Genomic DNA, 25638 nt, shown 5'->3' on the forward strand with positions numbered 1-25638 from the left:
ATATGAGCATGCTGAAATTGTGTGGACAGTACTTCAAAACATACTCAAAGATTCATGAGAAAACCTAACAGATACATTTAGATTTTTTTGTTGGATACAACATGCAAAAGAAAAACTTATCTTTAAATTTTGGTATTACTTCAAATTAAGATATAAGACAGAATAGATTTCCTATTGAATATCAATGTAAAAGCAAGGAAAAGAAATGGGCAGCAGTATATTATAAAAGCAAAAAGGGTACAGTACAAGCAATCACAGACTGATGTTACTTAATACTATTACAATAGAGAAAGGAGTAGGTTTACAAACTTACCCTCATCTTTGCACATGCATCCTGCGTTGACTCTGTGCCTCTTAACTCTTTTACCAGCATAGAACCTAAATACTAGGAAAAAAAATACATTGAACTGAAATTAACTGAAATTTCAGAACTAACAAACACCTTCAGAAATGCACTAAAAATGCTTTAAAAAACCTAGTGGTAGCAATCAATTTCTTAACATATTGCTTTAGATTTTTTTTAACTCTGCAGTTCTTTGATAAATCATTTAAACCGATGTATTAATCAACCCATGAAGCAAGAATGCACAGCAACGAGTGTATTGATTCAACCGGAGTTCTTTGAAACAATATCTGAAAGTCATCTAGCTTATCATTTTAGTTACTGAAACAATGAACAAATACTAGATTTTATCTTAAAAAAGCCATTTGATTATAAAATGGAGAATTTGCTTTTTTTAGTTGCCAACTGCCAAACTCCTATTGTTATGTGTGCAATCATGTGGATGAGAAGGCCAGCAGTGATCTTAACCCCAGTGTACTCAATCTGTAACTAATTTACGTGCAAGTAGCAGAGCCCAAAGTCAGCAAAGAGAGACAATAAATCTGTACTAAAACTAGCTTAAAGCATTATTTCTTCCTAAGGAAAGGCTGACCCTGAACTATCATTTTGAAGCCTTTAGTGATCTGGAGGAGGGCTGTGTGAGAGGAAGCAGCAGGGTGCTGTGTTCTGGCTCAGCTCACCAGCAACCACCGTGCCCTCAGAGAAGCCTGCTCATCTCCAAGGATAACAAGGCAGGCAGTGCCTCAGAGACACAATCCCTGTGCTACAGGCCCCTCCCTCCCTGTGTCACTTTTGAGCCCTCCTGCACCGCCCTGACAGCAACCTCTGCTCCTCTGAGGTCTCAATACCCCCTCTGCACCACGTTTGAATGGCGCTGCTCCTCCAGGGATGGAGCTGGCTGCATCATCCCTGCCATTGCCACCTAGCAGCGAGGGGTCTTCTTATGGCTAACTGGGCTGTACTAAAGCCACACCATGCTTTGCATTTCTCCTACAGATGCTACAAGCATGCATATCTGTTGGTGTGCATGTGTTCTTAGAGCTCTGGGCAAACGGGACATTCCTGCATTTCTCTATGGTGTCACATGCAAGTCTGGCTTAACTGAGCAGAGAGCATAGCAAGACACCCCTAACCTGCTCTTCCCCAGGCACAGAGAAGTCTCTCTCTGTATTCTCACTGCAGCACAAGGCCATGGCTTCTCCTAAGTCTCCAGCCCTAAGTGACCAACATGAGAGCTAAAGATAAATCGTGCCACTACGAGAATATGGTAAATAGGATGCAGGAGGAGAGAAAGCACTGTGGGCAGGAGCCTCTTTCCAGAGGATGCTGCAGCCCACCACTGCTGACCTGCCTCACTCTACCAAACTGACTCCTCTTGGAAACAGCCTAAGCTGACCCAACCAGATGGTGAACCAGCTTCAGCTTAGACAAGAACCTATCAAAAAGAACTTCAGTTACAGATGAATGCAAGCTGGAAATGGACAGAGAGTGAACTGGTTCAGTTCTCTGGTCTCCTGCCCTAAACTGAGATATTTTCTTTAAAGCCTTCAGTTTACACTGTGTACTGCAGGAGTTTCTGACCTGCAAGAAAATGCATAAATATTTCAATGCAGACAGTAGCCAACACAGCAATTAGTGAGAAACACTTTATAGGGCATTATAAATGGGCCAGTGAGCAACATCAACACTACCAGATAAGCACACACATAAAGGAATGAATGAAGGGCATTCCTAGAGGACTGTAGATGTGAAAGATTCATAAACTGAGCAGCTGTGAGTCCAGCTGGGGGCTCAATGGTGACGTGAATAGGGCTTTGGGCATTAATTTGATGGGACAGTTTGATATCGCCCTTGAAGAGAAACAACAAATTTAAAGCAAGCTCTGAAATTAGAAGAGTAAACAAAACCATATTGAATTGAACTATATTTTTCTCTGAATCCTGCTGTCTGACACATTTGAAATCTTTAGCCTTCTCTGGGCAGGTTGCAATTAAAACATTTTTTGTTTCGTTGGTAGGATGTTTTTTGTTTTGCTTTGAGGGTTGGTTTTTTTGTTGTTGTTGTTGTTTTAGTTTTTTGGGGGTTTTTTTCCCTCCTCATTTTTTTTAGACTCCAGTAAAACAAATTGGTTTTTCCTTGAAAGCTACTACTTGATCAGGCACCAGGGTAAAAAAGCAGTGCTTTTTGTTCATGGCAGAAGAGGGAGAAAGAGAAGAGTAGGACAGCTCCTGTACCATCTGCACAGCAGAAAAGAGCCTCAGCTGAAGGCATTTAGAAATGCTTCCCAAGGTGGACTGAGGAATAGACACACAAATCACAGTAGTACAATCCAATTTAGTTGTCAGAAAAATCTGAAATTCTAGGAGGAAATTTTGCTTCCTTTTCACTTGCTATGCTTTTGGAAACATTCCTTCTCAAATACCCAGGGCATGTGGGAGCAATACAGAGAACATCCAACAGTTTAACTGATTGATGTGGCATAGAGTGAAAGCTATCCCAATTATAACTTACAAGCCAGGGTTTTACTCTATGAGGCTGAGGTCAATACAGCTTAAGGAGCTGAAACAAAGCGGTGGCACATGCTCCTTAGGAAAGGAAGGTCTTTCCTTAATCACCACTAACTAGGATATTCCTGGTCATTCCAACTTCGTTTCTTTAATGGTCCATCTTCCAATCTACTACAAAGGTTGCATTAGATTATGAATTTGCTGGATCATGCAAAAAAGAGAAAAGGCACTTGCGATAAACATGTTCACTTCACTGAAAACTAGGAAAAATATTTAAAGAACTAGAAGTTGCTAACCCTCCTTTACAATCTGAGGTGAGCAAGGGGGCTCTGAATAATAGTAGGACAAGACTGAGAGCAGGTGAGATGGTCTTTGACCGAAACTTGCTGAGGATGGCAGAGGTTCTAACTACTGTCCAGGGATAAACACTGCATGCAGGGCAATTTTTAACCCCATGAGGGTCTGATGGAAGATACAGATGTGCTCCAGAAAGATAGGTCTGTAACACCTCTTCTGCCCCTCCGCAGTTGGAGCCAGGGTCTGTCTCACCTGCATTTAGTCTCTAATTCCTACTTTTCCAGATATGCCTTAAATCTGGTCCAGCAACCTCCAACTGTTCCCCAAAATGCAGCAGTATTTAGTGAACAGAGCATTATCCTAAAAAGCACAGAGAATCCAAACCCCTTCAAGTGAAGAGGATCTCAACCCCGTGTCCTGGACTGGTAGTTAACCCCCAGCTACTATCCTAAAGTCACTGCAACTACTGAGCCCCTTTCCTCTATACTATGAGCCAGCCTTCCTTCATAAGGTGGCCACCTCCAGAGAGGACACACAGGGGGCTTCAGCAACTTCAACAATCCTTTCAGCAAAGTAAGAAGGGGAAATGCAAGCATTTAAAAAGGTGGGCTGAGGTGCCTCTTCATCTCCCCAGAATCTCCAGTCCCCCCACCTTGTAGACAAGGAACTCAAGATTTCAGAAAACTGTTTTCCATTTAAAAAAAAAAAAAAAAAAAGCCTTCCATTGACTTTCTGTACTGCAGGAGGCCTTTCTCTCCTCCACAAGCATTTACAACAGCCAGAGAAGACTAATTGTCTTTAGCTGTAGAGGGAAGCTCCATTTTTTCAGGGATGGGAAGTGGTAATCACCTGCAACCACATGGAGGTAAAAATAAGTATGCCCTGCCTTGATGGAACTGACTACTACTGGTACTTCAAGTAGCCATCAGGTTGGGAGAGGTCTGAATGTGTCCTTGTCCAATGGATGGAAAACACTCAGGACCCTCATCTCCTTTTCCTCTATTTCCTTTCCCAAAAACACATGTATAAAGTTCAAGTGAGGTAACACCTTAATTGCTGCGCACACAGCATTAAGGTAGGTATGAGGATCCCATATTATGTTTTATTATTCTTTCATAACTACTAGGCAGGGATTTTTAAGAGATGAAAAGTAGGGGTGCTTGCTCTCACTGTCACTTCAACAACACTTAGCCACTTACTCATAGCCCCCTTTCTCTAACACTGATGCCACAGGGACTGCAATATATCACACAATTCATAGCAAAAAAGTACTGTGCATCCTTGTATCTCATTTATTAGAATTACAGTATTTCAGAAGTAGTGACCTGTCTCTCTATAAGTGACTGAAAAAATATTATAAACGGAAGTAAAACACAACAGCCTATCAAAATTCAAGTTTAACGTATCTACCCCAAATCAAACCACTAAATTTATCAACACTTACAAATGCTTTATAATCGCATGACTGGAAGATGAGTTTCTCTGGATGATGTTGCCAATATTGTACAGGCGTTGATGCTGTGGCTTCATTTGGAGGTCGCAAGGTAATTGAAGGCTCTCCCCAGTCTCCTGTCTGAAAATCACAGTTGTTCAAGATGTAAGAGTACATGCAGGCAAATTCACTGTAAAGTAGCCCTCCACTGTTGTGCTCAATTAACAAGGATTTATTTTCTACACATAGAGTCATGTTACTAAAATAAGGGAACACAACTCCTACAACATTTTGCATGATTTAATTTATAACCCAAAGTCATCTTCTGTAGTGTTTAATGAGGCTTTAATTAAATCTGTTTGCTTTGAGAATAAAATCATTAGGCACCGAAAATGTTCCTTAAAAATAAGTGTTTACAATACATATATGAGGATGAGAGCACTTGAAAAAAATCATGAAATGCACAAAAATGCCTTTCACAAATTCTGCTATGTGTTTTACAAGCTTTCCTGCATATTTCAGTTAATATGCCTTCCATTATCCGGCACATATAACCAATAACTAACTTTCCTAAATGGCTAAATAACAGAGACTTTGCTTTGATCTGAAGACTTATTATACATTCTTTAAACACATGAGGCATTCTTTAATCTCTTTACGAATATTTACTTTGATCACCTTCTCTTGATGCCTCATTGTGGAGGTACTAACATTGCCTTTCCACATTCATCATTCTCATTGAAATAGGAGATTGCCTTTCCAAGCTGTCATCTCCTCTCTTTCCTCAAGGCCCTCAGAGAACAAAGGTAGAAGTGCAGTTTGCTGCCAAATCCCTTTGCAGCACACTCTTCTTTCCTTCAAAAGAGCCAATGCAGGCATCAGTACAGGAATTTCCCCCGCCTGGCAGTGCTGGTCTGAGTCTCACTTGCCATTGCGTACTTTTGATTGTGGCTCCACAGGATCTGAACTGACCTCTCCTTAGGGGCTCCTTCTACCTTGCAGGCCTGTGCATCAGCTCACTTTAACTGAAAATGTCCCATGGATGGACTTCTCGTCTCCCTAAGCCCTCTTTCCTCTGCCACCACCCTCACTTCTATCCTGTTTGGTCTGGACTGCCTCTCAATTCCCCTCGTTTCACAACTTTCGCAATTACACTAGTCCTTCCTGATCCTTCTTCTCCTGCCCATTATCTCTCAAACTATTTTACCCTCTCCTCTATGATTACTTCAGTTTGGATTCTACTAACTTCTTTCTTTACCTGCACTTATGTCTGTGTATTTTCTATGTATGTCATATTGTTAAAATATGTGTTGAAACTGACAAGGAATTGTCATCAGCATTTCACACAGAACACGGCTAGAAGTTAAGCCTTTTATAGCAAAAAGAAGTTAAGCATCAAAAACACATGAAAAAAATCTTATTGAAGACATTCAAAGTCTGGCAAACTATCACATCTTACTAATTAAGTCAGGACAGAGTAAACAGAACAAGTACATCATTTTCATGTGTCACAAAATAATGAAATGACACGCATTTGCACAGCTCTGCAACGAAAAGCAAGAGATAAATCTGGAAACATCAACATTACCCTGCCAATATGGCAACTTCAAGCAAGAGAACATCATAAAATAAGTCAAACCTAGTTACTGTTGGCACCATTAGGAAATCTACCAATTACACAGTACTGTAATTTCTGTTTCGCCTAGTCAAGTTGCCTATATGCCATGGATATGACTTCAGCATCAGATTCTGAAAGGAAAGCAGCAGGAGCAATTGCTCCAATTCTTGTCAGTTTGCATCCACAAAAGTGAATCCTTCTGGCCACTAACGCATCAAAATCTTCCTATCTTATTTAATCTGAAGTGGGAATTTGATTTCTTTACGAGGCAGTTCTTATAAAATAAGATTTCCATCATATTACAAGGGGCAAGGATCTGCATCCTTATTAGTGAAGTATATCTTTGACAAGAGGAGATGGTTTGCACCCATCACAAATTCTCACAGTGTGCTCAGCTGTCTCTTATGAACTGTTCAAGGCCACAGCTAACAGACCACTTGATTTAGTTCTTTTTTTTTTTCCCCTAATAAAGATACACTTCTGCATGTTCTGTGTAAGGAAGCAGAGCTCAGGAGGTACATCCTGGCCATTTAGCAAAAGGTTCCTACGTGGACAGGGAGTAAATTCAGGACAGAAAAGCTACAAAAGTACATCTTTTGACCACCATCCTCGCTACCAAGGAAGAACAGGGATGACCATGAGGCAGGACCAGAACTTCTACCAAACAAGCGATCAGGTGTAGTGCTTCAAACCCTTCTGTTGCACTGCTCAGCAGGTGGCTTTCCTCACATGCAGGAAAGGGATAGCAGTGGCAAATTAAGCAGGGTACATAAGGAGTAAAGTGAGTACATAATTTTACAGTTTGTTTCCCTTTTGCACATTAAGTATGAAAAGCATAGAGAACTGCATTGTTTCCATCTGTAAATAAAGGGCAGAAAAAGGGGAACAATGATTACCTCTTGTTTTGGCTAAATTTTATAAAGAAATGAGAAATGATCTTCAACCAGGCTAATTAAACTAGTGTATGAGACACAGTGGGACTGTGTGGAGACCATGTTTGTATCCATTGAATGCTCTATAAATATAATCATCCTACTACCTACTCCTTTTAAATCAGACAAAACAGAATTGCCAAGATTGCTATATATATATCTAGGATGTTCTAAACATGCAATAGAGCCAAGGTTAGAGGAATGCAGACATACAGGATTTCTAGTGTTCCTGACAGACCACTGCCACTGGAGGCATTTCATGTATTTCAGTGTGTCTTGTAGAGGGAGTAGCTACTAAGAAAAGTGCATAAAATGAAACACATAGATATAGATTATTATGATGGAAAGAGAAGACATTATACATAGTCAAAATTTTCTTTTACAGCTGTATCATAGGTGGTTTTAAATATTCCGGGAGCAGAAATGGCTCCCGGTTTCCTTTCCTTTTGTTTCTTACCAAACTCCTTAGACGTTTAGACAGTACTACTGTTAGTATTCATAACCTATTTAGACTGAGTTGTAACAGGGTAGTTTCCAAAGTCCAGATTCATGAAGATGTTTAGAATTCCTGTTGCATATTCCCCATGCAATTTCCTTTTTTTTTTTTTTTTTTTTTTTTTTTTTTTTTTTTTTCTTTTTTGTTTTTTGTTTTGGGAAGAAAAGCTTTTAAACAAGATTTAGACAGCTAAATACATTCATAAATCCGTGTCTAAAAACCTCATCAAGAAGCAAGAAGAAAGGGAGCTTCTCAAGTGACCGGCTCTAGTCAGATACTGAAATTCTGACATTTAGGATCTGATGATGACAGCTAAGATCAGGTAAAATACAAAATAGGACCATCTTTGACCTAGAGAAGACTTGAAACCACAAGGCTCAAGTCGAGGTGGAAAAATATTAATTACTAGTAGTCCTGTATCTGAGGAGTTGATGTGGAGCAATTTATGGGTGATGTATTGAGATTCAGGTCCTTCATAAGCACCTCTAATACACTTTCCAAGTAATACAGAAATGTTCATAAATTGCTGTGCAAGACCAACTATAATGTTTAATTTAAGTTTTAAAAATAGATGTGATAGGATAAGGATTTTCTGGTTTGAATATTTAATTTGCAATTATAAGAAATAATCAAACATTTAAGCTTATGTATTTTTTATGACACAATATACGAATGGAGATATTTATCTCTCTGATGAAGTAGAAAGGCAAGAGATAATTTCTTCCTCATCTAACTTTACAGCTCATCAGACAGCTGTGCAATTTATCACATGGTTTTTGCTGTACTGCCTGCGGTTAAGTATTCTAACCTCCCTATGACTTTAACCAGCGCCTTTCCTCTCTTTGGCCTCAGTTAACTTGAAAAGGAAGAATTTTTTGCTCTGAATTTTGCAGATAAAGGATTTGTAATCAGAAAAATGGTCTCAAGGCAGGTGCCAGAGTGGTAAGGATTCAATCCTTTTGCAATGACAACTTTTAATAGCCTTAGAGAACAATACCTTGTACTCTTGCAGTGTTTTCTAACCCCAAAAATGGGCAGATGTGCACTTCTTAGTGCTCTAGAAAGGGTTGGATGCTTGATGTCAAATGAGCTACAGAAGCAGACTACAGCTATTATTTTCTCTACAATTTTTTCTACAATTGCTGCAGATTTTCCTATCTCATCCCATTCTGAGAAGTGTATTTGACTCATAATAAAGGCACCTGGATGCAGAGACAGGCTCAGATAAGAAGTAACCTCAATAAATCTTCTATAAAAATCTAACACCTCCCTCGTCTTTTCATAAAAATGTCAAGTTAAAAAGCCTGCATGCTAAAACGAAGAAAAAACCAAGAAGGCCTGGTTTTGAGTGGTTTGAATGTAGTTATTTTTAACAAGGACCACATCTTATAACTTTTCACCTGTTAAGCCTCATGCCTAGTTATGGCAACGTGTATTAGTCACCATGACAACAACAAACTGGAGCACACATGGATACAACAGTTCTGGCTGAAAAATTTATAATATTTTCCCCGTAAAAATTTTAAATGTTCTGCAGACCAGTTGAATCCTCATTATTTGCTTGTGCTTTAATTCCTAGAGGAATACAAATTTTTTAGCCCCTTAAATGCCTGGCTTTTGAAATAATGGAAACAGGTTCATGGTGCACTTCAGATTTAAAATACTTCTGAAGCTCTGTAGCCAAAATGACCCCTCTCTGGCAGAAATGTTCCAAGGAGGCATGACAGAACTGGGAGAAATCTACAGCTGCTGTCAAATACTCTGCTGAACAACTGGCTGTTGTCCTTACCACACTGCAGTATGGATCACCAGGTTTGCTCTCATGTGCACAGCACTTGTGAATGCCACAGAAGTGACAAAAACTCAGGGCACCATCAGCATTACCTCCAACTTCCCCAAAGTGCCTCTGCAAAGGCAGTGTGTAACCTCGGCTGGGCAAAGCCTATAGACCAACACAGAGAGGGTGGCACAACACGCTGCGGGGGCGAAACTGTGCAAACCGAGCTGTTTACACAGTTTCCCGCTTTGGAAGAGGGAGTGAACAAAAACATGAGGAACAGAACTGAAAGCTGCCCCTGAGCGAGACGGCTCCTGGTGATGCCCCCGTCCTGTACGTACGCACACCACGGAGCCGACACACGCGAACCACACGGCACGACACACGAATGCGCGCACACACGGCCCCCGCACAGGGCGGACAAGGTACGGACTGCTCTCGTCATCTCAGCGACATGACACCCGGAGATAACACCAAGGCAACAGACTGTACATCCATAGAGTGACAACATAGCCATTTATCACTGTATCTTACATTATGAACCTGATGAATCGATGAGAAAGGATATCCTGCATTCTGGTTGGTCCAGATCTCACAGACCGAAGACTGCTAATATAAACAGAAAACTATATCTCATCTTGTAAATATTAATGCACTGCAACTACCAAAAGGCAAGAATAATTAAGAAAAGCTTGCAATAATACTATAGAAGGAAATAAAACAGTAGCAAAAAATAATTCTTTTATTTATTTGCTGACAAAATATTTTTGGACTGACTGGAAAGAAACATAGCTTATTCAGAGACTTTAGAAGAGGTTTCAGACTGTGAGTACAAGAAAACAATTTATTCAGAAGTGTTCATGTTGTAAAGAGATAAAGTTATGCAAGCATAAATAGAAACTGCCTAGAGCAGAAGAAATATTGGTTACTTTCAGTTTTTGGCAGGGAAGAAGTTTGAAGTCAACATCCCAAGTAAGTTTTGAGACTTAAAATCTCTCTCTGTTTTTGGAGACATTCACATGGAGAAAGGAAGGGAAAAATCTGGCAACACAATCAACAGGAAAAATACATTTTCTTTATAACAATTACCAGAAACGAATGCATTGCAATTTAGTGAAGCAGCTGCCCACCATCTCCTTCCAACAACAGTTCCCTGCATACTAAGATACAGATAATATTAACTTTGGCATTGACCATGACCCCAGTGTGTAAATGAAAGGTTTCAGCCCATCCTCTACATTATCGTAAAAGAATCTGTAGCAGTGAAGCAAAGGAGGCATATTGTAGCATCTCTAGCAAAAGCAGCAGAACCAGGCAAACACAGCACTCACCAGCATCTCTCATATATTTCCTTGTTTGGGCAATCATCAATAAAGCGTCTGTGGCACCTCAGCAAAAGCTAAGATAACATTTTACAGTAGCCAGGCAACTAAAACAAAGCATCAGACATAGAATCTGCCCACGCTATCTTCAGCAGGCAGCAACAAAAGGCAATAAACAGACACGAAAGATGCAACTGCAGCATCCAGAAGAGATAGCAATTAATACATCAGTAATTTAATAACATCAAGAACGTGCATTGCTGGTTTTCGTCAACAGCAGCAGCAGGAATTTAGCACTAATGCTCAAATCAACCCAAAGAAGTGAAAGTCTTCTTAAAATATGACTCTTGCTCTTACCTTTTGTAGCCTGCACCCTGGCTGTCTGGCAGGTGACAGAATAAGTTACCACTTCTGGTTACTGTCAGGGAAGCCTGGCATCCTCTGGACTGACTACAGAGCGCTGCCAGGCAGACTGGTGGCTGTTTAATGTTGTTAATTGTCCCTTATTTCCTTCATCATTTGAAATACACGAGCGCACATGCCTTCCTCCAGTCTCAGTAATTTTAAAACTTTCACATATGTGGTTAACTCCACCTCCCGCATCTTGTTTTTGAAGTTCTTTGCTTCTCCTTCATGATGTGCAGGGCTCCACCTTTTGATAGCATTAGCTAATTAAAACTTTGACTTTTGTTCAGTCTTCTACCTCATTCTCTGCAACTTGCTACAAACTAATCTTCCTCCATGTGATGAACACATAGTCTCAGTGCAAGGTCGGCAGCAAAACACTGCTGCAGCTACTTCTGCTGTGCCATCCTTAGGACATTGCACTAGTGGTTACCAATGACCTTTTTCTGTGTATGTCAAGCAAACTGACTTCTGGATGTCCTGGCCGTACCCATTGCTGTGATGCTTATATCTGTTTGCCTGAGGAGGGAAACATTCCTGAATAGGAATCCATGACAGAAGATTGTGCCTCTGCTTTTCAAGAGAAGAGCCAAAAGAAGGCATTTCCATGCTGGTGCAGCATGTCCAAGCATCCGGTAATCAAGGTAGTCAAGAAAACTGACTGCGCTGCTATTTGTCCTCATCAAGGTACTGAAAGCAGTAAGGGATGTAGCAGGATACTGCATGCTGGCAGATCTTTCATTTCTCCCCAGCACTGGCAACGTGTTACCATGATGCTGCCACACCGCGCAGCCACTTCTTAGCATCATGATATTCTTGAGACTAAAGTGTGCCCTTAAATCCTGTCCCTCTTGAGGACTTGCCCTTAGGAATTGGCATAGGGCCTCAGCCAGCTCATCCTTCAGCTGCCCTGGAGCTAACTCAGGGACAGGTAATCCTGCGGCACGTGTGTGCCCAGGCTTCAAGTTGCTCCATTTAAAAAGAGGGCACGGAATTAATCCTCTCTTACACTTGTCAGTGGTACCCATCCTGCCCCTCCCTCCCCAGCCCATCTTCTCCCAAATGGAAACACACAAGTTTTGGGTCCAACTCTCTGCTTCAGTAACTATTCAAGTGAACTTCCCTCAACAAACAGATCTACCTCCAGAATTAAAGATTTGAAGCATGTAGACTTAAGCAAAACCATCTTTAAATACAACCAACAATAAATCAGGAACAGCAGAGACTGAGAATTTCCCACAACTCCATGAATGCCCAGTCAGAAGGGCAGCAGTGCAAAACTCATTACTCAGCTTTGCAGTCATTAATGTTTGAATGACTAAGGTACTGAAATGCAGTGCAGATGGAACATTAACTTTATGGATGGTAATGAATTCAAATTCAAAAATCAACCTTTTCCTTGCACCATTGTAGAAAAATTTAGCATTTACTATATACATATTTTATATCTTCAAAGTACTTAAAATTTTTAATGAATTATGAAATGCCCAGGAGAAGTACCTAAAGTTGCATATCCCTGTGGTGGAGAGGAAGGAACGAAGGCAAGGAAAAAGGTTAAGTGATTATCTGAGGCCAAAAAAGTAGGCAGTAGAAGGAAGAACAGGGATTAGGCTTCAAACACTCCTAATTTTCAGCTCCCAAAACATATGCTCTCAAAAAACCCTAAAGAATTCAATCTGTGCATACACTTCCACCACAATAAACACAAATACACTTGGGCACCCAATGCCACTTACACAGAGGTTCTGTGAAAGTGTTTAATGAAGAACATTTTCCTAAGTAATATGGCAAAGAAGAGCAAAACAATAGCTAACAAACATCATCTATTGTCTGATTAGTACCAAACATGCAGTTATCTTAATACTTCCCAAAAGATAAATGCTTACAGGTAATGTCACTGCAAGACTCTGCTATCATATTCTTTTTGCAGCGTCCCATGCATAAAAGGTTTCTCCGTCTAGTTATGGTGGAACACAACTCTGACAGGCAGGAGGGGCAAAGGAAGGGTGAAAAGAATTATCCAGGGAAAACTTCAGGCTTTCTTCTTCCCTATAGACTAGGAAAACATAGCTCATTATCTGAAGAAAGAAGGCATAAGACTGATCATTGAAATCATATGCTTTCTAAGGAGAGGAAAGTGGCAGAAAAGAATACGTGGACAGCACACACAGGAGCAGCAGGAGCCAGGTGCAAGGCAGTCCAGATGTATTCATTACAGCTCAATGAGTTTCATACAATGGCACACTAGGAGATGTTAAAGATTTACCTAATTAGGAGTAATTCTCTTTGAAAAGCCATAGAAGATACTGAAGGATCAAAGAAAGGCTAAAGGGTATTTAAGATGGGAGAAAAGGAAGGTTCAGAAATTCACAGCCAGCCTAACTTACAGCAGGGACCAGTAAGTGACCAGAAATGTTTAAAAATCCAGCCACCATCCCTTGGTTCTCATGACCTTCTGGTATCACTCCTGGCCATGTGAAATAAACACTCAGGAATATTTGTATGCACATGTATATTTATATCTATGCATGCATTATTGAGAATAACAAAGAAAAAGTGTAATATTGCCTGCCATGTGCTACCAAGACAGTTTCTATTTGCCAAGAAAAATTCAAGATGTTCATAATGAGGTTCTTCAGTATGAATCATCTCAGATCAAATTTCCTTCCTGTGTTGGAAAACTGGCCAATTAAATCAGTAGCAGCAAGGAGAACTACAGCAAAACTTGGACACTGTGTGACTCCTGATGCAGCATGTTTTGAGGATGATTATTGGTATTTAAGCACAAATGGACTGAACATGTTGAGGCAATCTGCAAGGACCTGCTCCATGCTGTGGCTTGGAGGAGTGCCAGGAGCTCTCTAAAGAGGATCCAGAAGTGAGGAACTTCTCAGAACGGGGTGAGATCTGAAAACAGATCTGATGAATTACAGACCAGTCAGATGAAATTTAGTAGGATTACACAGAGAGTTAGCAAACAAATTAGTGAAGTGATTTAGGTTGGGGGAGGTAAAAAAAGATCTGAAAGTTTCAGTATACTTCAAATTAGATAGGGCAGTCTTTCAAAAGAATAAGGATATAATTCACAGGATAATTCATGCTGAAGGAAGCTCAGGAAAGTTCCACTCCAGCTCCAGCTCAAAGCAGGAGCAGCTGTGAGACAAGAACAGATTGCTCAGGGCTTCATCCTGTCAGGTCTTTAAAATCTCAAGGACAGAGACTGGACAGACTCTGCGAACAACCTGTCCCCCTGCTTGCCTATCCATGTGGGGAGAAAGTTCCTCGTGGCATCCAGAGTCCCTCCTTCATTTTTAGTACCCAAAGCTGCATCCTCTCCAACCAGCCCTGGTTGTGCAGACTCTCCTCAGAGGGCAACTGCTTCAGCTCCCAACCATCTCGGTGGCCCTTTGCTGAATTCCCTTCCTCCATATAAAAAACCTCAGGTATTTAAGAGAAGTAGATGTTGCAGTCCTGATATTCTCTAAGCTCTAGGGAGAGCTTGCCTTACTAGCAGAAATAACTGCAAATTCTCCTCTAAAAAACAATCTTCAGAGATGAAGAGTGAAATTTGAAATTTGTATTTCCTTTAGAGTAGCAGAAACTTGAAATATCACTTTTTATTAGAAGAATTACATGTTTTGCATTGGTGTATTTCTTTTGCTTCTCCTGAAAATACTTCCCATGAAAATTTCCAGACAAAAACTGGCCCCCTTGGAATGGCTCTCTTGCAGGCAAGAAGTGGGTGACAGGTGTGAGCTCCTTCTCATTGACAATATCCCTTCTGCTGGTGCTGCCAGCTTCCAGTGTACCCCAGACTCTTAGCCTTGCAGAGAGGATACAAACTTCTGGACAAACATCAATGAATATTATAAAACTATAGGTATCTACCTTTCTGCAAAAAATACCCCCAAACAACAAAAACACTTTCAGAAGAGCACTCCAAACTCTAAGTACAGCTTTTTCCAGAAGATCAAAAATGTAAATGTTAGATACTAACATTCAGTTTTCATACAATATTTTCAATGTAGACTTTCTAGTTCACAAGACTGAGTGTGAAAAACAGAAAATTAATGAAGAACATTCATCCTTTTGTTGGTGCAGTATTTATGGCTAAAGTTTGGATCATTAATACCGAATATAAAAGCAGCTTCCTTAATTCTATTTGCTGAAGCAGCTTGTAGGTATGATTCACCTCACATGAATTCAGTTCTAAAATGTTAGCTTCTGTAACGTCCTTGAAAAAATTCTCTCTCTCTATCCAGGCAGAAATTAAGTAGATTTCTAATAATGTCTGTTTCAGTTTATTGTTCATTGCCCAGAGAAGTGCTGGATACCCCATCCATGGAAGTTGGACACCCCATTCATGGAAGTTCAAGGCCATGTTGGACAGGGCTGTGAGAAACCTGCGCTAGTGGGAGGTGTCCTTGCTCAGAGTGGGGAGGTTGGAACTAGATGATCCAACGCAGTGGTGGTTCTATAATTCTATGAAATACACAATTCTCAAGGGATCTAAGGATGAAAATGACCTGAAATTTACAAATCAAGATACATCCGTCTCTGGCGTTTGCATCTGTGTGAATTACCACTGCCAGCAATAGATTTAGTTAAGCATTTTTCTTTTGATGTTAATAGAAGGTTGCCACTGTTCAGTCATCTTTCCATATGAAAAATATAATGCACCTAAAATATGAACCTTAGAGCATTTTGTTTGTATTTGACTACTTTTTTAAGATAGCTGTCTCTTTATCCTCACAACATAAACTATTTTATGCATATAAAAAATGGAAATAAGTAGCCTAATCTAGACAACCATATTTTTGTATTTATTGCTTCATAAATCAACTAGTAAAGAATTTTGTTATTTCATGAGTAGTTTCAACCATTGATAAAAAAACCTTCTTCATTGCTTCTTAGATAATCTCATTTTACACATCAGTATTCTCTTGGGCATATTTTTTCCTCATTCACAGTAATCTTTAAATCCTTCAAAAGCAGAGGAAACAGGAAAACAAACACAAAACTAGTAAATAAAAAATGTCATACTGTGGTTTAAAGTTACAAAACTAAAGATGATTTCTTTATTTTTGGCTCCTCCAAATTTTCTGTGTCATCTAACTCAACTAGCAACATCCCTGTATGTCAGCTTTCCTAGCTGAAAACAGAAAGTATGATTTTAAATCACAGCCCCACAGTGCACCGGAAACATAAATGCATTAGTATCTATGAAGTATTTGGAAGACGTTGCTGAGTTGAAGGCATTATTTCAGGAAAAAGCAAAATTATTTAACAATTTTAATTAAAACCTGCCTTTTCTAATTCTGTTTTTTGTTTTTATGACATTTCTCCTCTTCTGTAGGTGAAGGATCTGTTGCACTAAATCCGTTTAAATGATTGCCCTCTGCATATCAATCCTATCTCAGGAATGAATTATTGTATCTTACAAAATAATGTTAAAAGGCAGAATCCCAAGAATCAGGACAAATTTACTTCACACTTACTGTGCAGTCATTACAATGACCTTGCATTTAAGCTATCTTGCATTTTAGGAAAAAAACCTAAAAAAAATCCCTAAAAAAAACCCCTTAAAAACAAAACAAAACAAACTAAAAAAAAAAAGAAAAAAAAAAGAAAAAAAAAAGAAAAAAAAGCAAGAGCCCTCAGACCATCTGACTGAACCACCCAGAAAGGCTTTCAAAATTAAGTTTGAGTTCAGCAGCTCTGTGAAAGGACATCTCCTGTCAGCCTTTGTGAATAAGTTTTCCAACTCTCAGATCTTAAAAGATCTCTTCCTTCCATCACAGCTCTCTAGGGTGCCCCCATATGGGCCATGACTAGGATTATCCCACTAGAAAACTGACTCACTACCAGTTTGTCCTCCCAGAGGCAGACACAGGCTGAAGGTGTCCCCAGAGCCCCAGAGGGACTCCTGCCCACTGCCTCCCAAAAGGACAGACCTCTCCTAGCTCAGGCTGTGCCACAGGTTTACCACCACGGGAAGGGTGTGTGACAGCATCAGGGGGAAGCCTGTCCCAGCTCTCCTCCTGCAAAAAATGCCATAGTGCTTCCTGCACCTTCCTGCATGTCTGCCACGGGACAGATGTTTTTGGCCCTCACTCCTGGCTCAGGGCAGGGTGCAGAGCTCGGAGCATCATGGCTACAGGTCTTATGGACCAGGGTGGCTAAAAGCACCAAATGCCACTGGCTGGCGCAATAAATAGCCACCGCCCCGGGGATGGCGGTTTGGAACATGCTTGCAACTAGTATCTAAAGCTTCTCTCCTGCCTGGAGAATTGCAAATCATAAAAAGGTGACATTTTAACTTATGTCTTTTAGTGAACTTGAGTATGATTCCTTCCAACCTCCCTGCACCTATTTCAGGGGTGAATGAAGAGCCCAATCCTTGCAATGGGACTCCTCCTCCTACTGGTTCCAAAGTACTCAAGATTGGCCTGCATGGTTTCAGTTCTGTTTTAAAGGTTCAGGCACTCTTAAGAACAACCTCAGCTATTTTGAACTACGTTAATTTGATCACACTAACCTATAGTTTGCAGGCTTAAGATTCAACATCCACAGCTAATGATGACTCATACTACTCATTTCTTGCTAGATTTTTTTTCCTTTTTCTGGGAAAACAAACCGTCTCACAGTCTTCTGTATTACCATTTTGGCAGTTATGATTTATACAACCAGACATCACAGACTTTCAGAGCTGGATGATCAACTGGGGGACTGGATGACCAAACCTATTCCATTGGGGAATCTAAATTGGCTAGACTCATTGTTTATACTACGATTTTCCCCTTAGGTCACAACCAGTCTGCTAGGGAACTGTAAATGAAGGTACATGCTGGCCTTGAGACAAAACCACCCACATTAAGTAAATTAAAATCAGTGCTTCCTCCAGGAAACAAAGAGTTGTATTACTTACAAGCAGATTTGATTATGGTTTAGAGAACTGTTTAAATACATCTAGCACATCAAAGGAAAACAGACTTAAGCTGCTGTGCTCGTTTTTTAAGAAATACTGGTTGATTGATGCAAAGATCAACATGCTTGGTGACTCCCTGTAATAGTTTAGGAAAACACAGGCCATAGTAAAGACGGAAACATCTAGTTTCATCAAAATATCTTCAGATTTTAGACTTTCAGTTAAGGATAAGATAGTCTTATCCTAACATTTTTAAAATAAAATCAAGTTCATGAAAGCAATGCAGTAAATAAGTTCGCAATACCACGCTGGCCTCTCTCTTCAAGGCCATAAAAATGCCCATTAATCTCATAATCATACCTAAAACACTTCCAAAGCGTCACAGCATCCAAGATGTCTATGCACATTTGTGTATTATAGCAACCAGTAAACATGCAGATTCATACAGCAGCATGCAAACAGCCTAGCAAAGAAAGGGTTAAGACAAACGAACATTCTCAAAGCAATTCAAAGATCTAGATCATTTTGTATGTGAGAAGTATTCTAGCTGGGAAGCTGGACTGGTATCAGTTCAGCAGTTGCTGCTGATCTGACACAAGCCAAAAGAAACAGCAAACGGCCAGAAGAAGGTTGCTAGATAAAAGAAAAACCCAAAAAACCTCACAACACACAGAGCAGAAAGTTCACATTAAGAATCAGTTGGATCTCCTTTACTCTGCAGAAACAATTATTTTACTCTTAGTTTCAAAGGGGCTTTGGGGGAAAAGACAGAAGGAAATATAGCTCATTTTGGCAGAGAACACATTGCACAAAATAAATATAAGAATCTATTTTTGGGCTAGAATGGTTGGAGAAATCCCTGATTAGCCTCTTAATGGGGTGAGTCCAATTTATTGAGAATGATCACCAGAGGGAGTCATTGACTTTCCCATTAAAGTCAAAGGGAATTTTACATACATCAGGAATAGAGAATTTGGGGGCAGAGCAGAAAAAGACTTCAAAGAGATTGGAGTTCAGGGAACAACACAAACCATGGTTTTATGGATTTCATCTGAATCCATTTTCCCCTTTGGAGTCCCAAAGGATGATAGCTATATTCAATGGTTAAAATCAGAGAGAAGGCATTGAAGTCATCCATTCAGTGGTACACATTCCCACAACAACAGAAAAAAACCACACAAAAAACCCACCCCAAAAACACAGGGGAAAAAAACCAAACAAACAACCCCAAAACACCCCCCCAACCCCCCCTCCCCCAAAAGCCCCTTAGAACAACAAAAAAAAAATCCCTTAAGAACTTAATTGGTTCTACAGGAGTTTGGAGTAGTGTAAGTAATAACTGCTCAGTTTTCTCTTTGGGCATGTAACATGTCAGTCCTTCTGGAAATGCAGTATTCAACAGCACAAAGACAATCTGCAGGTGTCATTTATGAGAGTATGTCATACTTCTTGGGAATATCAGTAAAAGAAAGGAGTGAAATGGATTCAGAAAAAATTGTTAGCATAGGGGCTTTTTTTGTTTTATTTTTTGCATTCAATACTAGTGACTAAAAGAGGTAGTGAATATAGGGATTTGTGAACAAAGTGATAAAATAAACTAATTAGACAAACCAGTGTATTCAGCCACAAGCAAGTGTGCATTTTATGCTCAAACACCTAAATATCATAACCTTCAAGAAACATTTTCATGTTAAGAACTTGTCTTTTCTTTGCTGGACTTCAGCTCAACGTTATTCTTGCCACAGAAGCCCAGCAGACTTTGGTTTGAAAACAAGCTCATTCACTTAGCAACTTTCTCCGTAATTCTGCACAAGAAGGTTATATAGCAGAAAATTAGATTTAAAAAGGGCAAGGCAACAGCCCCACCCAACCAAATGCAATTTCACTTCTCTAGAAATGTCCTCTGAACAAACAGAATTCAATTTGTTTCTGCGTACCCAGGTAATGGCAGCACCTTGTTTTGTTTGTTTAATTAATTACTTCTTGTTCATGTAATTAGCTGACAGACTGCAGCCTTTTGTTCATTATAATACAGTTATTTGCATAGCTGTTTCCATTTTGAGACTGAATTTTGGACAGTGGCTCTATTTTGGGTTGTGGCAGGCAGAGACGCTGCTGGGAAGCCTCATGCAGGGAAGCTTGCAGCAACCTGCTCCTTCGTGGAATGAGTTGCTCCAGGAACTGCCCTGGCTGCCCATCTGCTTCTGACAGCAAATCAAAGTCCTATTTTCAGTGTGCAGCATAAGACCTGGCTGTCTTTTATCATCATAGGTATCACTGAAAACCAGTTGAGCTCATTCTAAAGCATTTTCACCAACAGACTGTCTATGCATAATTTACTGTGCTTTAGACTGAATATTAGGAAAAATTTCTTCACTGAAGGGGTGGTCAGGCATTGGAGTGAGCCGTCCAGGAAAGTGGTTCAATCATCCCTGGAACTGTTCAAAAAACATGTAGGTGTGACTCTTTGGGACATAGTTTAGTGGTGAACATGGCAGTGCTGAGCTAAGGGTTGGAGTTGAAGACCTTAAGGGTCTTTTCCATCCTACATGGTTCTATGGTTCTGTGGCATCACTCAAGGTATGCTTAAAAATATCAGTACTCTTAAAAATTATCAGTACTCTTTCAGTGGTTGGGTGAAAAAAATTGAGAGATGGAGACTACTTTAAGCTTTCTTCTATGAACAGTCTTATTTAACATCCAGTTGAGTCTAGTGCCATTCAAATAATTTTTTGCACAGGTAATTTTTTTTTTTTAAATAATCAAAATATATTCCCAGATCAGTTTCGCAGAATGCTGACCCTTCCCATTAATAAATGAAGCAACCATCACCCTTCAAATCCTCTGAGTTTCCAGCAGTGAACTGATGCAAACTTACTTTTATATAGGTTGCTCAGAATTTCAGGAATCTGCACCTTATTACAAAAATGAGGGGCAGAGTCCTTGCTGGGGGAAGACTGCACACTCTGGTGCACAGAAGCCACCTTCATGTCAGCCTCCATGTATCTAAACATCCTCAAACCTCTACCTCTGAGGAGAAATTATACACCAACACATCAACTTACACTATTTGAAATACACAGAGCTGAAACAGACAGCTTGGAAAAATTGTCACCCTTTGTTGTTTACAGCTCAGCCTTCATATACTGCTCTGGTCAGGATTAGTCCTGTAACCAAAAGCAGCAAGGCCCAGCCTTTTAATGGCACTGGTTTTAGTCCTACCTGTGCCATCTGCCTCTCCAGCTTTGACCGGGGAATATCATCAAAATAGTTTTCATTTCTTCTTCTCCTTGCATCGCCCTGCATGATAATGTGGGGAACGTCCAGGGAGCCACCAGTAGTGAAAGTGCTTTGGCTAAGTGATGGAGACAACTGAGGAGGAGTGTGGTTACCACTGGGTTCCTGGACAGAGAAAGAAAAATGGAGCATAAGAAGAACAGCATATTACTGACTTCAAATCACACATTTAAAAGTACATTTGGATTGCTCACACTAAAAAAAATTATGGAACAATTCCTGCAGTAGAGCTTATTGAGGATGGTCTTTTGACATTTGCTACCTGAAGTACAGCACCCATGTAGGAGGAAAAATAGTTCACTGATTACATGAACTAGTGGCAAATTTCATCCTCAAAACCTCCTCATGTAATTTCTCTCCTAGAGATAAAATAGTGAGCTATTTCCTGTCAAGGCCCAAATAAAGGCATGATTTAGGATTAGCTATTTGTAAGATGAAATACATTCTCACCACTTCTGAGCAGCTGCTCTGAGCAGTGAAAGTGATTTGAACACTAGCAACACCTCTTGCTGGAAAAAAGAAATGCACGTCCATTTACACAGTACAGACATTTTGTTGCAATTTTTATAGGTTTTGCAGAACATCCATTTTTACTCAGAGTACCATATATCAGACACAAGCTAAATACCAATTCCTGGAATGCGTGAAAATATCAGAGTACAAATATTTCACCTGGCTTTTCTTGTTACCTCTACTGAACTGCAACCTTGTATCAGTCAGTGTGCAAATACCAAATAGAATTGATACATAAATGCTACCTAATAAATAAACAGGTCCTCCTGGCACACATTTTACCAGAGCTGCCACCACACTGCCCACAGCCAGATATCGTGTGTACGTTTGGAAACGCCGACTCTCATGCACATGACATCACTTGTTCAAACACCAGCTACAAGCGTTGGTGTCCAGCTCCACTGTTCCACACTCCCTTGGAGCTCCATCAGCAGGAGCGGGGAGCTGCAGCATACTGTCCAGTCTGCATGAGTACTGCCTCTTGGGAGCAGGAAAACAGAGTCACAGCAACTGAATGGGAAATGTTCCTCTTCCATGATGTAGGTTACTGGGCAGAAGGTACCCAGGGGCAAGTTTGCTCAGTGCAGACCTTCTCTAAACCACCTGCTGTTGTAATGCTCTGTTTCAATACTGAGCAACAAGAGGGAACCTGAACATGGTGGAGCAAGCAAAAACCTGCTTCAGTGCGGAAGGTAAAAAAGTTCTGCCTTTTTATTTAAAGAGAAAATGAAAGTGGATGATTCATGCGTTATTACATTGAAGCAAGCCCGGTTCTGAAAAGCATCGAGGTACTTTACTCCATGCTGTTAAGAAACAAGATTGGGTGTAAGAAATGAGAGAGTTGTAATCTCTTCCAAATGGAAAGGAAAGTTCAAGTCATAGTAACGCCTGATGTCAATATTTGAAGTGTAGGAGTCTATGTGACATTATTCCTTGAAATCACAGTAATGGATTAGTATTTTTCATGTTGCCAACAGGAAAAATGTTAGGAAAATATAGCTCTTTAGTAATTTTAATTAACTGGGATATTTTTTTTTTAAATTCCCTAGCTTTCCTATGATCTGAGATAAGCACTTGACATTTCCCAGGGCAAAGAAAAGAGTGTTTTCCTCTTAGGAATAATCTTTTCCCTCCTTCACAAAAACCCACCTACATTTGGCCCAGTTAAAAGCTTCTGAAAAGCTGTAGTCTGCACATGCTCAGTAGGTTTGGTGAGGCATAATCTCTAAAATCCACCCTCCCTGGTGCACAACAACACAGTGCACACACCTCTGCTCTGAAAATAACCTGAGTACATGGACACCAAACAAGGTCCTCTTTAGTGAGTGCTACCTTCTGCTCCAGCCAGGTGGGTAAAACCTCTCCCTGCTCTGAATCAGTATTCACCCACTGCTGCAGACTGACAGGGCCACCAGTGTATCAAAGAGACAGATGAACGTAGAGATTCCAGCCCTCATCGAGCTTTTTATATTTTATCAAACTGCATATGAGGAGGAAATTCACTCTGAAATGTATATTGGAAGATTGCTGGCAGGGCAATACAGACGAGAAATACCAGCTCAAGAAAGAAAAGAATTACCGTGCCTCTGCATTATGGAACAGTATGTCATCGTATGATTTTATGCTATTTTGTCAAAGTTGTCCTACACAGCACAGATGGATCCTCAACTGTGCAGTGTGTTGTCATCTACTCAGCACCATGTTATCATTAGTTACCGTGTAGTCAGTATTTTATTCTTGTTTCATTTAGTGGCCCCAAACCTCTCTCCTAAACTCTTTTCAAATCCTGCTCTGAAGACAGGATGATTAATATCATCATAGTCATGATGCTCATAAGTGCTTTACAAATGTCAATCATTAAATTTTCACCACACCTGTGACTTCTGACATTTTCTAATCACTGCTTTAGTGTGGGTGACCCGAGACACACAGACAAAGGTTAGAAAGTACCAGTCACTCAATTACAACATCTGTTGCTCAATTTCTCAAGTGCTTGAGTTCCAAACTCCACTTCTGTTGATCTAATTTTCAGCACTGTGTACACAGCACTTACAGAAATCAGACTCAAGACTCCAGTCAAATATGAAGATTGTCAGTAACATACAATTAGTGACTATTCAGGAGGCAATAAATTAAATAACTCACCACAAAATCCACAATTTTTTTGTGGCAAAAACAGTTGTAAGCCTATAGTTTCACAGATACAGCTGTTCCTTTAATTATGAGCCTCTCTCCCATTCTTCTTTCATTCCTCGTTCTCACTCAATACCTACCTTCTCATCTCCTTAAACAAACCTGCAGACCAGGCACGGACACCCTTGCAGGGGCTGCTATGGCCTCAGTACCACGCTACTGTTAGTCACCGGGTACTCATAGCATGTTTCTACCCAGCTCTGAAAGCAAGGACACGTGACTTGCAGGGATGTCTGATCACATATTTCACTCTCAAAATCTGCCTCAACCCCTCTAAGATCTCCTGCTCATGTACACCTGGAACCACAGAGCTAGAAGGGAGCTTAAGAGATCCTTCCCCAAGCTGCCTGGGCACAATTCATGTCCCACAGATGTTTGTTTAACCTAAAACCAGGAATTCTCTCCAGTGAACTGATTCTTCTGTTAAAATATCATTACTATTTCAACCCTTCTCCAAATTTTCTGCCAAAATTGTTAGTCCTTCAGTTTAAGTTTCAGCCTCCAGTGCTGACTGGATGAGGAAGGGCTCCAATGAAGAACATGGAAACTGGTCCTGTAATTAAAGATTATCATGCACTCAAGGAAGGAAGGCAAGATTGCATAGGTAACCTGAGATCCTGCAATTTCTATACTTTTGTGTATAGAAAAAGTATATTTGTATAGAGTGTATGTTATATGTAGTATATATATAACATATATATACATACTTGAATATTGTGTATTAGAAATCATAATAGTGTTTCCCTAGTACACAGTAACATACAAAAGGGAATAACATATATTATGGATATTTTTAAGATTTTAAAGAATTTTTGCTTTTTCTCAATACTTAACCTTTGACTTTGAAATATGCTAAAAGCTAATACAAAAACAGTCAAAAAAGATGAAGTATTAGCATTGCTTAGGTTGAGCTTGGGAACCTAAAAGTAGACTTTAAATAACAAAGTACCTTTTCTACTGATGTAGAGCAGCCTGATCTAGTGGAAAGTGCTCCTGCCCATGGCAAAGAGTGCTGAAACTCGATGATCTTTAAGGTACCTTCTAATCCAAACTGTTCAGTGATTCTATATATCTATCAATTTTACAGGAGCAGCGGACAGTTTTTTTACGCCAGTTTTCAAGATACAAATTATTGCAGACTACAAACTAAACAGGATGTCTTTGTTTCCTGTGAAATGGCACAGTAGCAGTTGATGGGAAAGAAAAACTTTATTCCAAATGCATGTCCTCCTCTTTAGGATTCTCCGTGAAGACTTCAATTCCAAGAGGTCATAAATGACATTTAGCACTGGCCTGCATCAGTAGTTCTAGCTGTGCAGCAGCAGACTATTTTTTATCATTTTGACTACAGATGGAGGACATCCAGTTTTCTCTACTGTATAAATAGAGAATATATGGTCCTGACCAAGAATGTGGACTGTGGAAACTTTCCCACTTGCTGAGGAGGAATTAATTATCCAGTCCAGAGTATTGAATGCAATCAGCAAAAGAGTGTGCCTTTTTATCTATTTCTCATTTCTTGGAGTGTTTTAACACCTGCCATGCATCAGGAATCATTCACAAAATACATAAAAAAAA

General features: G+C 40.0%; 1 protein-coding gene across 5 annotated transcripts in view; it reads right to left on the reverse strand.

Annotated features, from left to right (window-relative positions):
• ANKS1B (ankyrin repeat and sterile alpha motif domain containing 1B) overlaps positions 1 to 25638 on the reverse strand; it is a 413998-nt gene that overhangs the window by 23616 nt on the left and 364744 nt on the right. For 4 of the 5 annotated variants that reach the window (XM_066183439.1, XM_066183437.1, XM_066183440.1 and 1 more), the window contains 4 exons: positions 21280 to 21459; positions 9937 to 10011; positions 4592 to 4720; positions 314 to 385 (listed from right to left, as the gene is read on the reverse strand). In XM_066183439.1, coding sequence (XP_066039536.1) covers positions 314 to 385; positions 4592 to 4720; positions 9937 to 10011; positions 21280 to 21459 — 456 coding nt within the window. The remainder of the gene's footprint in view (positions 1 to 313; positions 386 to 4591; positions 4721 to 9936; positions 10012 to 21279; positions 21460 to 25638) is intronic. The other variant, XM_066183438.1, reaches the window with a different exon arrangement.

The sequence above is a fragment of the Chamaea fasciata genome, unplaced genomic scaffold (assembly GCF_029207755.1).
Source record: "Chamaea fasciata isolate MVZ Bird 193981 ecotype frontalis unplaced genomic scaffold, bChaFas1.0.hap1 SCAF_5, whole genome shotgun sequence".
In the NCBI taxonomy this organism is placed as follows: domain Eukaryota; kingdom Metazoa; phylum Chordata; class Aves; order Passeriformes; family Sylviidae; genus Chamaea; species Chamaea fasciata.